Source organism: Anser anser (genome assembly GCF_964211835.1).
Source record: "Anser anser genome assembly, chromosome: 1".
NCBI lineage: Eukaryota > Metazoa > Chordata > Aves > Anseriformes > Anatidae > Anser > Anser anser.
Window position 1 is genome coordinate 37562687 of NC_139720.1, and position 15881 is coordinate 37578567.

The 15881-nt window shown below is 38.4% G+C and overlaps 1 protein-coding gene across 25 annotated transcripts in view; it reads right to left on the reverse strand.

The window, feature by feature from the left end:
- Positions 1 to 15881, reverse strand: part of GRIP1 (glutamate receptor interacting protein 1) — a 325281-nt gene that overhangs the window by 67209 nt on the left and 242191 nt on the right. For all 25 annotated transcript variants that reach the window (XM_083819276.1, XM_083819271.1, XM_083819272.1 and 22 more), the window contains 5 exons: positions 12374 to 12509; positions 11301 to 11446; positions 7715 to 7798; positions 6717 to 6792; positions 5190 to 5335 (listed from right to left, as the gene is read on the reverse strand). In XM_083819276.1, coding sequence (XP_083675402.1) covers positions 5190 to 5335; positions 6717 to 6792; positions 7715 to 7798; positions 11301 to 11446; positions 12374 to 12509 — 588 coding nt within the window. The remainder of the gene's footprint in view (positions 1 to 5189; positions 5336 to 6716; positions 6793 to 7714; positions 7799 to 11300; positions 11447 to 12373; positions 12510 to 15881) is intronic.

Consider the following 15881-nt stretch of genomic DNA (forward strand, 5'->3'; position numbering starts at 1 on the left):
AAAGGTATCAGTCCACTTATTGGCAAAGATGAGATTCAGTGAAACCAGTATGTATTGTATTTAGTAGTAGCATGAGATGAAGGGTTAAAGGGAAGAACCCACTTACTATTGTGAAAAAGCAGTCCTGAAAGCCAGAAAACTTGATAGCAGAAAAACAAAACAAAACAAAATGAGCTACAGACTTCTCCAAAGGAAAAAGCCTCTTCTGGTGCCAAGGATAAGTCACACCCCAACACATGTATCTTTCTCCAGATGAAATCCTAACAAGCTAGAACAATTGAGAGAGAGATAACTTACTTATTGTGTATATTCACTGCTGATTGTCTGTTCATAATAATGGCCCTGATGCAGGCATCTGGGCACTGACAGCAAAGAGCACAAATAGTGCATTTGATTAACAAGGAACTTGAACAGTAAGATGGGAGACTAACATGCCACAGCAAGTAGATCTAAATATCCGCTTAGTTTGCACAGCATGAATGTGGATGGTGCATTGGCCTCCGGGAGAGACTAAAAGACCTGCATGGTTTTCGTAGTGATATGTCTGTGAGTGGATATTTCTGTTAGAGAGAGAGATGTCTATGTCGTCTTCTGCCTTAAAAAAGAGCCAACAAATTTGGAATGACCTTGGGACACTGAGGTTTTCTCCTTGAGATCTGCATATTGTCTGAAGCACACACTGTAGCATGACTAAGGCTTCAGGAAAAAAAAATCAGGAAATTAATGACTTAGCATTCAGACAAGGATTAGCATAGTGCCCTTCATAAGCCTGTGGCCACATATTGAAGACAGAAAGAAAATACATAATGAATAACTGCATATGGTTATTCTCTCCCGTGTGGATCTCGTGACTGCATTACATGCACACCTAGCTGGACAGAGACTGAGCAGACAATCTAAACCATAACATTTCCTAACTGGCACATTCAACTTCATTCATTGTCTTCTGGCATAATTTTTGTATGTGCTTGTGTAGCAGCATTTAAAGTAGAGTAACACTTCAACTACTAGAGCTATTCTGACCTTGTCTTTGCACAAGAATTTTCTCTCAATCTGTCTCTGAAGCAACATGAGAGAGGAACTCTTCTCTAAAGATTTAACTAACTCATTTGTATTTAGAATTTCAAGGCATCTTGGTCCATTGCTCTGTGACAGTCAGGAGACCTGCAGTTACAGTCAAATGCTAGAGTGCAATGACTCCTGTTCCTTGGTCTTGTAAAACCTGGTAACACTTAAAGGTCTCCACAGCTCTGGGTATGCTTGAGTTATATTGCTTTATGCAACTTAAGGGGCAGCCCACGTGGTTCTTTTTTCTCCCACATTTCTTAACGTGTTGCAAAAATTACTTGAAGTCTACACTGGATCACAGATTATATCACCTGATGTTTAAACTACGCGTGCTTCCTTTCCCTAGTGCTTTTCTTGTCAGGCATTGAATTCCCGTCAGAATTATTGGAGGGTGAGGCAGATTTCTGTAAGTGTACTCTCATAAAATTGTTACTGCTTTTTCTTTTTTTTTTTTCTTTTCTTTTGAATGTGTGAAATTAAAGAGGCAAAAAGCTGGACAGTATTTGTCAAACTGCTGTCAGATTTACTAGCAAACGACTGCATGACTAATTTCCATTCTATAAAGTTGTATCAATGGTAAGCCCAGAGTTCAGAACTGAGGGTGCTGTTCTAGCTGAAGTGGAGTGGCTCTATGTCAGGGTGACGCTGGTAGCCTGGGACAAAAAAACAGCTGACCATCTTTGCAGAGAACAATTACAGGGTGGCACATTACAGTAACTGTATTCTGGCTCTGATAAGTGCAAGCATTGTTAAATAAGCCAGATAAACATATGGAATTAGAATGAGCAATATGTTCCTTCATTCCTGAAGACTATGGGCACATGTGGATTGAACTAAGTAACACCCAGTGAAGAGATGAGATAGAATGACTTTGTGTTTCTTAGATGCAAGTAGCTAAAACAAACAAACAAAGAAACAAACAACCAAATAAATAAATAAATAAGATTAGATTTGTGCCTAAGTTCTGGCAATAACTAATGGTCTTGTTTAACTAAAGGATTCTTGATTCAAAGATTACCCCAACAAGAACATCCAAGATTTAAGTAGATTGCTCAAAGGCAGCAATTGATGAACTAGAGCTATGCAAAAATTTTATAGGCCAGGCTTTAAACTCAAGGTAGCCATCACCTTTGAACTTTTCTGAATGCTGACTTTCAGAGTAAATATGGAAGATTCAACCCAAGTTGAACTTATGCAACCCCAGCTACAGAGACTATAGACAACCCAGTAGCATCAATGCAGCTTTTAGAAAACCTGAAGGCACACTGCCTCTGCTCTTGTTCCACATAAATGTAGTGATAAGCTTTTATTTCTCATTTTAGAAGGGGGCAGTGTGAATCTCCGTTTGCAGCTTATTATTACCATTGCGTTCCATATTCGTAAGTCATTCCCATATGATTTTTATCTCTACCTGAAAGATCTCTCAAACACTTTTTCTTATTGGGAAGTCGTGATTTCTTAGATAAGTGTGACATAAAGCTTATGCACTCCATGATATAAGACATTATGAAATTCATCTGGCTAACTAAACTGAAAGTTCTGTAAATCAGAGAAAAAAAAAAGACACAAAATAATCATCACCTCCACCACCACCACCAACAAAAAAAGCTAAAAACATCTCCTTCATGATGCTGAACTAACAGGTTTACTTCCTAAGACCCAGCTGAGCAAGATACTTAAGGCTGTATTTAAGCAAGCACAAGCAAGTTCACAGGGACTAGCCACATCTCTTAAAATATTTACACACTTATGTATCCTGTATGGAACCCCTTGATGCTTTTTTTCTATTCCAGTTTGTCTAGGTTCCAGAACCAATAAAATGTACAAGCTTCCCAAATGACCTCTTGAAGACTTCAGGCAAAGGAACAAAACTGAGAGAAATATAGCACCTTTGAAACAGCTTATGCTTACAGGAGTATAAAAAGTCAGTTACACACCACAGGACTGTAGCTGAAAAATAGCTCAGGATTATTTTCTTCATCTAGTGTAACCTTTTCAAATTAAGTTCCAATTTCATGCTATCAGAATATATTTTATGGCTCTTTCCAGTTCTGATCACATGAAACGCTACTTTATGGGATATAGCTATCTGCTAACAGAAGAGAAGATTTTAAAGCAAATAATGGAACAATTGTATCTCTGTGAGTAAGATATTCCACTGAAAGTTTATTCTAGGAGGACCCTATAGAATGGACCAAACTCTCAAAGAACTTTTGGATTGTTTATTCGCTCTCAGCAGGCTAAACTGCTAAACCAGTTCCAGGCAACAGTACAGATAAGCCATTTTATCTAGTACTATTCCTCTTGTTTTAGCCTATTTTTTATATTCATATCAACCCTGAGGTGGCATTACAAATACCTTATCTTCTGGGTAACAGAAAAGATGGAGAACAGAGTAACATTTTTCCAATTCTTACATTTCTGGTCATGGTTCATATCTTCCCTTTTATTTTGCTCAAACTTTGACTTGAGCAGTAGTAACTGAAGATCCAGATCAGCACCATTTTCAAGGGCCAGGAATGAATAGATTAGGATGACTGATCTTCAGCCTTTGGTACATGGTCTACTCATAACATAACTGCAAAAAGCAAAGAAAGCCTCCCAACAAAATTTTTCACTATACCACTGGAAAACTATGCATGGTGTGCACATTGGAAAAAGTAAAAAACAACTGGGGGTTAGATAAAATCTAACAAAAACATAATGCATTAGACAGAGAGCCTACTGGATCCCTCCTTATTTCTTCTTGGTGACATTGCAGGACCACTATCCCATAAATTTCTCAGTGTTCAATTCCTTTTAACCTTTTTTTCTTTGTGACTCAAAGTCTCAAGTTCTTCCACCTCCTTCAGTTTCCGGTGAGTTTTCTCTGAAATGAAAGACTAGTTGGAAACTGTGGCTGTCCAAAGCCAGGGGTTTATTTCAATGAGATCTTTCTCATAGAGAAGGTGGAGTTTGAAGAATCTGGTTTAACACTCATGATAGAAAATATTTAGTCAACCATCATCTTCGAAAAGAAAAAACAACAATAAAAACCAGAAAACAGCTAAATTCTAGTCCCGTCAGGTTACAAGATCACCTGCATTTCATTTTCTACATGGGAGGTTCCTGCCCAGATGCAGAGCTCTCACTGCATTTCTGGACATGAACCTTGCATGAATGTCCAGCAGACCTGCCAGACACCATGCAAACCTGTCACTCCATTATGGATAGTTAAGTAAACACAGACATATATTATAATAAAAAAGATCTGTGTCTTGGAGAGAACAAAGAGAGCTGTTCCAGAATAAACAAATATCTTACATTATTTTCCTAAGTGTTAATATTTTCCAATGCTTTGAAGTTTGACAGTGCTATTTCACAAATTCCTATGAGGCCACTTTCCTACTAGGCTAGAAATCTGACTGTGGAACTGAGGAGGAATAGAATAGAAAAATCCCCAAACAGAGAAGAAATGCTTTAGTCTGACTGCTGAGTATTTCTATTTCTTGCTGCCACCAATTTTGACTGTCTTGCAAAAGTGGAGGGGATATGACTCCTTCCAAAGCCCATGGAAATAATTCATTCTCAAACCTGTTGTGAAAAATCACCTGCTCTCCTTGACTTTCCAAAAATCCTTCAATACCTTCAGTGAGTTCAGCAGCAGTTTGTATGAAGTGTTAGCTCATTTCTCAAGTCATGACTTGCTGCCACCTCTACATTTCTTAAAAACGTTTCTTCTCCCCACTATATGGCAGTTTTGTCACTTTTTATAACGTCTCGGCCACCTAGCTGCACTGGCAAAAGGCAAAAGAATTCCTGTAAGGGCAAGTAAACTCTCTTCCATGTGACAAAGAAATGCTTACACTTCATTAACCTTTATTACAAACTAGTCACTGGAAAAGTTACTTTGCTAGAATCCACACTATGGTTTCACTCTACAAACCATGTCAGAATGCTAAATTGCAGTAAAATACTGCTCACCTTTTTATGAACCCAAGATTAATGATACGGTACGGAAGAGAATATCAGTGCTGCTAAGAGCATAACAAATCACAATCAATTCTAAAATAGCTCATCAAGAACAGGCAGCAAAACAGCACAGATGGTTCCCAGAACTAAAACCCCACTTCTCAACGTACCCATTACTGAGACATCATATTCAACCAGCAGAGTCGCCTCTTGTCCGCATTGTTTGAGAATACTCATAGCTTCAGCGTGTGTTGTTCCAAGCAGTCGGATCCCATCAACACTCAGCAGCCTGTCCCCGGGTTTGATTGTGCCCTCTCTGAAGGGAGATTAAAGGAATGATCTTTATTAATATAAGATAAATTGATTTGGAGATAATACTGTTTATGCAAAACGATTCTCTCACACCCTCTCTGACATCCATCCCTCTTGACTTAACACTTAACATTTACTTTGACAGTGAGAACGTTCAGAGGGCACGGTGGAAAGAAAATTGCTTTAATTGGAAAGTCAGCGATTGGAAAACAGCTTAACACATAGCTAAATAATCAAGTCATGTTAAATCACAACCAAGTATAGCTTCTGCATCAACATATGCTTTGTTTCTGCCTCGTCCACACAACTCTGCTTTCACACATACATAAACGCCTTCCCCCACAGATATTTTCTGAAAAATATGTACGAAGTACTACGAACATACAGGTGAAGAAACAGATTGCAAAATACAAATGTCCATTTACTGATTTTCTTCAAAAATATCTCCTACTTGGATAGTTCAATTTTTCTTTTCTTCCTACCTAAAAACAATTTGCTTATAAATGTAAACTGTCTCCTAGGCTTATCTCATAACATAATCAGAATTATAACAGAAAATGAAGTACTAACATTGCCAACTTAAGAATCAGGGATAAAAACAAGAAGGCAAGGGCGATGAGGGTGGTGAAAAAAGGGAGGGACAAAAATCAAAAGCTCTCTCAAAATGTTTGCTTCTCAATTGATGCTTCAAAGGGCAAAAATGTCAACATAAGCTATAGAATATCAATCTCCTTTAAAAAAAAATGCCCTTTAAGTTTCTTTAATGATTTAAGGGCACAAATGCCATTTTTGAAAATATGAATTAAACTTATACACAAAGTGAATATTTTTTCTTTATACATATACAAGATGGCATTACAAAAGGAAGATGTTCATTGGGCCAAACCATAACTCTGAAGTTTTCCAGGTGAATTCATGTGTGAACTCACATGCAGGTATGAAAAAATGTTTTAAAACAGTAACAAAACAACACCCAAACACATATAAGTATTTGTCTGGAGTGTGAGAGAAAAAGATTGTAGTGTTAGTGTACAAAAAGCATAATTAAGAGCTTCAGTACCTGTCTGAAGGCTGCAAAATTGTGCTCTGACCTAATACAGAGATTTGTTCTAACTACTTTAGGTTAATTTTTGCAAGTGTTTAATGGGTAGTCTTGAAACACGCAAGATATCCTGTTAATTAAAGTTCACACCACACTGTGATGTGCTGAGCCTCTGTAGTTTCCTATTACTGTTATTATTATTACAATGAAATGCGTAAATCATGAATTTCAAAGGACCAGGTTTGAATACATCTACTTCACTCCAAGCCTTAACTTCTATTCCAAATAATTCACTTTTCTCCATTTCTCTTTCACTTGCATTACAGAGAAAGATGAATTGTACCTGTCAGCAGGCCCTCCAGGTCTAACACATGTTATTACAACAGGACGAGATTTATTTCTGTCATCGTGTGCTCCACCTAGAAAGAGAAAAGTGAGAGAAAGCCCACCTTCATTTTATGCTTTTTATGAAAGCTCATTTCCAAGAGGTAAGTCTAAAGCTTGCAGCGTGCACACTTACATATGGGCTAAAAAGAGGAAAAAATGATGAAGCCATTCATATGAACCTCCAGTGGTGTTTATTTGGAACAAAATTGACCTAATGTATGGCATAGATGATCCTTTATACAATGTTTCTACAGAGTGATTCTTATTAAAGGTATATTCCTTTCTTAGCAACTCCTCTCCAAACCTGATCTCATTGTGAAAACTTACTGTTCTGTAATGTTTGCTGCACTGAGAAAATAAAACACCTGTACTGTGTGTATACTCCAAAAAATGAGTAGCCACTAAGGAATTTATATATTAAAGAAGTAATAAAAAAACCCACCACAACACAGTTTTTTTTTTTTTTTTCTGAAGAAGCTAATATGCTTCCCATAATGTATCACTGGGGTATATTACTTAACAGCTGCGTGTTTTCTTCTGTTCTCTAAGTCAGAGAAAATACTTTTGTTATACACCTCAGACTGCCAGCAGGTTTAATCAGATTCCGTACCTAATTTATAGAAAGAGTATATGTGATTTTTTTTTTTTCAGAACTACTATTTTATGTAATAAAACAGCTTCTTGCTGGTTTCAGTGGCAGCAGAGTCTGGTCTTAACATGAAATGAAGTTTGTCATGTTCTTGGCATAGCAGATTAATTACTGTTGTTCCATAAACAAATATTAGAGCAGTTCATAAAAGCACTACACTAATGTATGGAAGATATAATACATAAATCACAAAGATTTTTTACAAACTGTAAGCCATAAATCTTGAAATGATTCCTTAGTGCTCTAAAAACTTAGCTTCTTTTGCTGATTTCAAAAATACAGACCATTCATATTTAATAACTCACCTCTTATTACAAACCCAAAAGTGTTCCCCTCTTTATGTAAAGTAACTTCCACAGTTCTAAAGATGACACCCGATCCTTGTATAGCTAAAAAAAGAAAAGAGAAAAAACTCCATCATTATTTTCTATTCCTGATTATATGTATAGATTTGCACCTTTTCCAAACCAGTTACTGTATTTGTGGTCATACAATTGGAAAGACTCTAACAGAACAATCAGACTGAAGACTTGTAATTAACTACAGCTCATGCTCTTTTTGAGAGAATTTTGCACCAGACACTTTGCAGGTTGCCAATGGTTTACAAAAAGAGCCATAGACATGTACAACAGCTGAGGAAATTAAGCCTTGCTGTTTAAATTTTGGCATCATTTTGTTTCTTATAGTTGCAGAAGAGTGCTAGAAAAGACGGAATGCACAATGAAACACAAAGATGACAAATGAAATTCTCAGAGCTACCTGTGTAGCTGGTTGTTCAGCCATGACAACATTTGTATTGCTTAAAGTCAAGATTTCTGGGGGATTTCACTGATATCAGATTGCTAGGTTAAGATGAAAAAAATATTTTGTATTATAAAGATCTGTTATTTCTTCCTTTTTAAAAATGTAACATGCTTCCTCACCATTTGTGAGTGAGTATAAAATTTTTTTGACTTCTAGTCAAGTCAGTATTTTCTCTGTAAACACTACAGGAGTGGCGTGCAGCTGGGTTGGGAGGTGAGAAGCCTAATGCACAAGCCAACACATTTGGGTGTAATAATCCATTTTACATTATTTGAAACCACTGCTGTTAAGAGACCAACGGCCAACTCACTGTTAGCTTTTACAGGAAAAACATTGGCAGAGTGCAGGAACTTCTTTTTCCAAAGGGAAAAGGACAGTGGGCAAAATCACATATGCATTAACTTCTAGGTTTCCAGTAAGATATTGCAAGTAGCACATAACACAAAGATAAAACCAAACCAACCAAACAAACAAAAACACAAAAACCACCACCACCAAAAACCTCAACAAAACTATAAAATGAATGCTTTGTGAGATGCAGGACTTAGGAAATCTTATGTCCTTTAATACTCCAGCCTGTAATAATCCCAGTTTCCCTGGTCCCTGTTAGGATGCCCTGCGGGGACAGGCTATGCTGCTGGTAAGGTGCACGCTGCCAGCCCATGGGTGGCCTCAAATAGAAGTGGTGCCCCCTCGACTCTTCCTACATCTCCCTCTGGGTTCTCCCTGGTCTGGGACTCTCTATTCTGCCCAAGTGTCTATCCCCATGAAATGTGCAGGAATATATATATTTTTTCTCCCCTGGACTCTTTCAATACCTTGTTAAACTCAGCTGACCATGACCTGCAGTTTTTAAAGTTACTGTAGGGAACGAGAAAAACAACCCAGTGAAAGCAAATAAATCTCATCTCTTAGCAAAGCAGGCTAAATCTGACACTTCAAAGCATTGCCTTGTAGTGCACTAATTTCTGATGAGGCTCAAAGATCAGGATGGTGTTCTTGATGTCCATGCTGCTCCTTTTCAGCTAGAAACCCCTTATTGACAGAAAAGGACCAAATTGCAGGGAGATGATGACAACTCTTGCCTGCATTCCTATCAACCTCAGGTGGCCCAGCGCACAACTCAAGCTGAACCTGCACTCGCTAATCTGCTCCGTGTAGCTTGTGGCCTCCGCTGGGGACAAAGCTTGTAGTTCAGCAGTGAAGAAGGGCATGCAGCATCCTTCCATTTGAACAACAACCATTCAGGCGGCTGTACTTCCACCCCAACCTCAGCCTGGGAGGTGAAAAAAGCCCTTAGCCATTAGCAACAAGAGGCAGATGCAAGGCAGACATGGTTAATGTTCCAGTTTGAAATGGTGAGGTGGCTTGTGCTGAAAATAGAAGCTGGATCCTCCTGCTGTGAACACTGCCAGACAGGGAAGGAAACACTAGGGAGAGCGAGATTACTAGTGCTCAGCCAGGTTTAATCCATCATTATTAACGTACTGACATTTCCCCACTCAGAAACCAAAACAGCCCTCTCTCGGAGGGGGCAACTGTGAGAACAGCAGTAGAAATTATTTATGTATGGGGTAGGGAAGCAGGTGCCAGGACTTCACCATGTGACCTACTGCAAAACTTCACGTTAAAATGTCGCTTTGTCTAGCTAGTTCATGAGCAGTTAATGGGAACAACTAAACTGCACATTATCTACACAATATTAGCCAGGCTTGTATGAAGGAGTCAGAAATTTCAAGGACTCAGAAAAAAGGTTAATGATTGCTACTGTAATTTACCACATAAAAAGTCCTGTTTCTGTGGACAAGAGTGGCATATACCCCAACAGCAGTGATACTGAAGGAAGCCCACTTGAATAAGTGCAAAACAAATAATGCTCATAAATCAACGACACCTCTAGTAAAATAATTCTGAACTCAGCTGAATTCATTACCTCAAATACTGTATTTTTGAACATGAAGCTCTCTTACCATAAACAAACACTAATCAACAGAGAATATTCAAAACGTATTAAGGCGATTGTCAGGAGGTCATAAAAGCAACCAAATATGTAATTAGACTAACTCTCCAACTGCTAGAATCCAGTGGGGAGTTCATTCTCTTCTGAGCACCATCAAAAAGACTGATGGATTTTTTGGCTTCTATTGCAGTGAAAGTCTGTTTAAGGAGACAAGAGCTTCCTAGCTAGCTCTGCATTTTTTTTCTGGCCAAACACCAGAAAACCACATCTTCTCCCCTCCAGCGAGCATCATGAAAGAACATGCACTCTTTTAAATGCTGCTGTTTCAGCCCCCTTGGTGCCACATGTCACTTACTCCTTCATTTCAGGCCCCAGGTTTCCAACTCACCATTATTCTAGCTTTTACTTCATACCTGATAGCCTCAGTTCCCACTGATTTTCTCCCACAGAGTCACAGACATAAATATAAAAAGAAAGGGCAAAGAAAAGAGGCAAGGAAAACATTCAGTAGCACTCTTTGACTTCGATGCCAACATATGCTTGTATTTTGAAGACAATCCTGCTCAGCAAGAAGTCTTCATTTCACTAACAGAATTCTTGCAGTTCTACCTATCCCTAATAGCCTATTCCACTGGGTCTTCTGCTCTAGAAATGAGATTTTGCCTAAAACTAATGTCAGAAAAGGCTGGAAAAATCTTAAAGTATGTTGCTCATCTGGGAAAGCATAAGGTGCTGCGAACAGAGAGAAGGAAGAAAAAGAGGTAGAACACAGATATTCATTGGTCCCATCTCAGAAGATCTTACTATAACATGAAGGATTGTCTTGCACTGGAATCTATCTAATCTAATTCCCAGTATTCAAAACTGGAAAAAAAAATAGTGGAAGTTGACAAGACTCAGCTCTGCCATTGGCTGTATTAATGCTCCTAAAATACCCAGGCACCTCTGAGAGCACCTCCTTGCACTGACAATTCTTTTGTACTGTTTCCACACTCTGTGATAAGCCAAAGGACAAAATTATACTGAAAGCAATAGCAAAAATGAAGATCACTATCACGTCCACCTCAGTGCTGACAACACACGTCTCTTATTTTGCATAGCTTTCAGTCTGCTCTGCTTTTACTTACAGACTGGAGGGAGCTCGTACTCCACTTCTAAAACAACCCTCTCGCCAACATTCTTGAGCAGGCTGATGATTTCATCATGACGAAATTTGGTCAGGTTGATTCCATTCACAGATTTGATGTAGTCACCAACATCCAGCTGGTCACTCCTAAGAAAAAGCACATATTCCTTTTGTTAAAAACAGATCTGCTAGACCAAACTAATTGAATACTTTAAATTACTGTTTAGTGTCGGCCCGAAAGTTTTTCCATTCATCTAGATTAAAACAAGTTGACCTTTCAAACAAAAAGTGGCATTTAAAAACTTAATCTAGTCTAGTTTGTTAAATATTAAAGAACGTTGTTGCATTATTAATTTCTGATGTACAAAAGCAGCTGTACAATATAGTAGTTGGATGATTTGGCTGGTTTGGGCACAGGATTTGGGATAACATCTTCATCTTCCCCATCTTTCTGTCTCCCTCTTCGGGATACTGCCAGAACTATTTTTTTAGATAACAGTTGCTTTCACAACTAACATCATAGCTAAAGGAGATAGGCCACAGCTCAAAAGCATATGTTCTGCTCAGCTACTTGGAATGATTTAGCTTAATCTTGACCTGTTTTGCTCATGAATAACAGTTTCATTTTCCTCTGTAGCAGTAAGCAAGATAGCTATGACTTTAGCCTTTTTTATAATCTTAAAAAACAGTTGTTGAGAAGGTTTTTCTATTAAATTATGGTAATATTATGGTTTTTAGTTTTACTTTTTCCCCTCAATATTTCATGCTTTTTCTCTCAGATTTTTGTTCAAGGACCAAATAAATAAATAAATTAAAAATACATATATAATCAATTTTCTATTGTTTAGTCTCATGACAACTTTCAAATATCTCATTGGTATTTCTAGTTTTTAATCAAAGAAGCCTTGAGGGAAGAGGGGGACCAGCTGTTGCTGTTTCAATGCTTCTCCAGCCTGATGGGCTGCCATTACAGATGCATCTAGTCACATATTTGTTAGTGACCTTTCTGATGCGGTACGTATTTCTGAAGCAATCACATCTTATAATGTATTTTGTGGCCTGAAATGTGGTTACCTAGCAGCGATTCCTCCTTGACGAAGGTTAGATACTCTTGGTTTCCCATCCTTGTCGATTCCACCCGATACTGTAAGCCCTAGGGTAGTGCCTTCTTTTTTCATTAATTCAACTATTGTTGAGCCCTTGAATTCCTCTGTTGAAAGAAAATTATTGGCATTATTAAAATTAAACAGTAACATAGATGTTGCTTTTCTAAAATGTCATCTGCTTCCCAAGAAAATCATTGTGTGTGTTAATAAGAAATAACGTCTACATCTGGAGATTCTTTATGTTGCAATTCAAAAGTTCTGTCCACAAGGCTCTGCATATAGATATATCCAAGATATATATTCTGTAAAAGGTTATTAAAAACTACACCAATGTGCTAGTACACTATGCAGAGCCAATAAATGCAAAGTCTGGCAACACTTGAACCAAAGGTAGTTGTTTCACATAAAAAAAAAAAACACACACCACAATTCTTCTCCTTTTCTGTTTCTCTCTCTGAACTCTATGCTTTGTAAATTACTTCAGCTGATAACTAAATAGAAGGGTAAAAGACACAATGATATAATGGTACTAAAAAATTTCAGACTTAATTTGAGGCCACTAGCAGATGTCGGAGTTAATCCAAACAGTTGGATATAACAAGAATCCGGACGCAGAGTAAATGTATCAAACCCAACAGTTGTATTCCTTATTCTTACACAAATAGACGTCCACAGTAACACTCCGAAATCTCTGCAGAACAGATATAAAGTGAAGGTCTTTCATAGTCACAGTTGTATATAATGTTTCCCTCACATGATGTCTGGGACACCCTCTCATGCTGTTTGCTCATTTAGCATTCTCGAAAAATGCCAAGCTAATCTCACAAACCTCAACACGCGCAGGTCACCTGCAGTGGAAAGCCTTGACCACTCAGAAACAGTTGGCCTTATTGCACATGCTGGACATGCACCATATATGCACCTTTGCAGCTATGCTGGAACTGTTTCAAAATGCACAAGACATCCCTCATGTCTAGCGTTTCCAGAGAAGACCTATGAAAACTACCAGCTTCCCTGATATTCTGGAAAAATACACAAAATCCTAAAGATTCATCCTGAAAATGATGACATCCCAGAAGGATCATCCATCTCTCTGGTCCTTCACAGCATCAATATGCATCTTCTAGGTGAATTGGTCAAATACAAACAACACCATGCATACACTACAAACCACTGTATGTCAGCACTGCACTGAGCTAGCAATCTTGCCATGGCAGCACAAGATTTAAAGATAAAAAGCTACCCAGAAAACAAACAAGTTCCTTTTATACATTCATATGTTCACCAGTAAACATCAAAAATCTAGAATAAGTACTATACCAACGTCAGCAAGGCTCTATCAATACCTTTCCTATATGACCTAATATATCTTGAGTTCAAGATGAAGAACAGCTACCCTGAACAAGAACTGCCAAACTTGAGCAATGCAGAGGTAATGGTGGAGGGCAGAGGAAAGCATTCAGAAGCACCTACAGCCCTGGTGGAGCATCCTTCCAACCTTGGTGCTACTTCTAACAGGGTTAACTGCTGCATCTTTTGGAGGCATAGCATCATCCTATTGAACGTTCCCACTCCATTCTAGATGGCTGACAGGCTCTTCTTTCCTTTCTGGCTGCTGAGGACCTCAGTTATTCACATTTCTACCATTGTACAGCAAGACTTTAGTGCTTGAACAAGGATTTTCCTAGGCTTATAAAGCTTCTACTAAGACAAAATTCTGCAATGTATTAGGTCAGCAGCATGGATTGTTCTAAACTTTGAAATGAGTATTTCAAAAGTGGAAGGTGTATTACAATAAAATAGATTATAAGAGACTGAGAGACTGTTCCAAGACGTGTCCCTATGCAATCAGATACAGACAGATGCATAGCTACCTGGTGCATGCGATTTGGCTGGCACAAAAAAGTTTCAAGTGTCATTTGGAAGCTATAGAGCTCCATAAAAACATTCGCTCCCATCTGGGCATTTTGACAGTTCAGAAAGAACAGATGTGTTCACCTGCACCTGAGCATATAGACAAGTTGCATAGCAGTAGGAGACACTATGGAACAAAACACTATTTTCAGTTTTATAAAAAACTGCAAGTACTCACAGTGATTACAGGAGTCAGGCGTTGTATTTACTGCAACCAAAAATACTGCACAGTTGCACCCATTCTGCACATTACAGCCTCAGGTGCTTGGCTGGAATGTCCCACTTGTTTACTCAGAGTTTACTCCACCATGAGATCTGGATTCAGAAGGAGAATTTCCCTCCCTCCCCCACCTACCCAACTGAATTCCTCTTTTGAAGTACTCAGTAGTATAATCTGCTTCTTAGGACCATCTAAGAAATCTATTTAACAAATAGCTTGCTAGAACACGTATAGAGGACATCAGCAATGCACTCAGCATGCCTTATCTTTTGCCACAGCATAATACTGCTGTGTTTTGATCTTTTAAATAGGTTCTGAGTTTGCAATCCAGTGCTGGGAAATACTTTGCTGCCTGAAGTGACATGCGGAACAGATGATCCACGAAGTGTTTTAAACTAGCTAATGATTATACAGTTCCCTGCAACTGCTGGCATAGAAATTAATGACCAGGCTACCTCCTTCTCACCATCTATTCTGACAGGTTTCTGTGTACCCCTGCCAACAGAACAGTGACCTCTACACATTCTTTCTAGAAAAAGATGTACCAGCACTGCAAAGGGGTGGCGGTGAGAAATGCTTATTGCTAACTAATAGATAAGGTCATCTAAGAGTACACAGCAGTTGCATTAGGTTTGCCCCTCTGAAGGGCTTTGTAGGTTTGTTGTTGTTGTTGTTTTGTTTGTTTGTTTTTGTACATAACCATAACAGGAACAAATCAATCTACCTAATTTGATTTTAATTATAAGGGGCTGTTAACCCTAGAAGAGCTGTTAAACAGGCCCACTTGATAACCCAGTCTCTCCATTTTTCATAGTTGCTTTCTTAAATCACGATTGCTATTTTTCTAATGCTATATGTTACATGTTTACTCACCTGCATTGCTTCTACATCATATAGACTAATCCCACAGGAGTATAATCAAAATGCCCAATATCAGAACAACCTGGCCACTTCATCTCTACAAACACCACTCTAACAAGCAACTGCATCCATATGCACTATTCCTTAAATAACATGAGGTCAGTCTCTATTCCCTAGTTAACAAAAAGCTATGTTATTCTTTGTCGGTTAAAAACCATACTTTACGTATCAGCTCGCTTGTAGCTCATTACTTAGGCCAACCAGCAAACTCCTAGTTCGTTAAAAGGCTCGGGGGCCTGCTCTTTCCCACATGCACCCCCACAGTGCCAACTACATTAGCATAGTCAGCGTCAGAAGGAAAGTCAAAGAAGTTATTTCCAGATCTCTTCTAATTTATAAGGAAAACAGGAATTCAATTTACAAGTCTTTTGCTTAATTGCAAACTGAATATAAAACATGAGCATAGGAAACAATGTCTTCT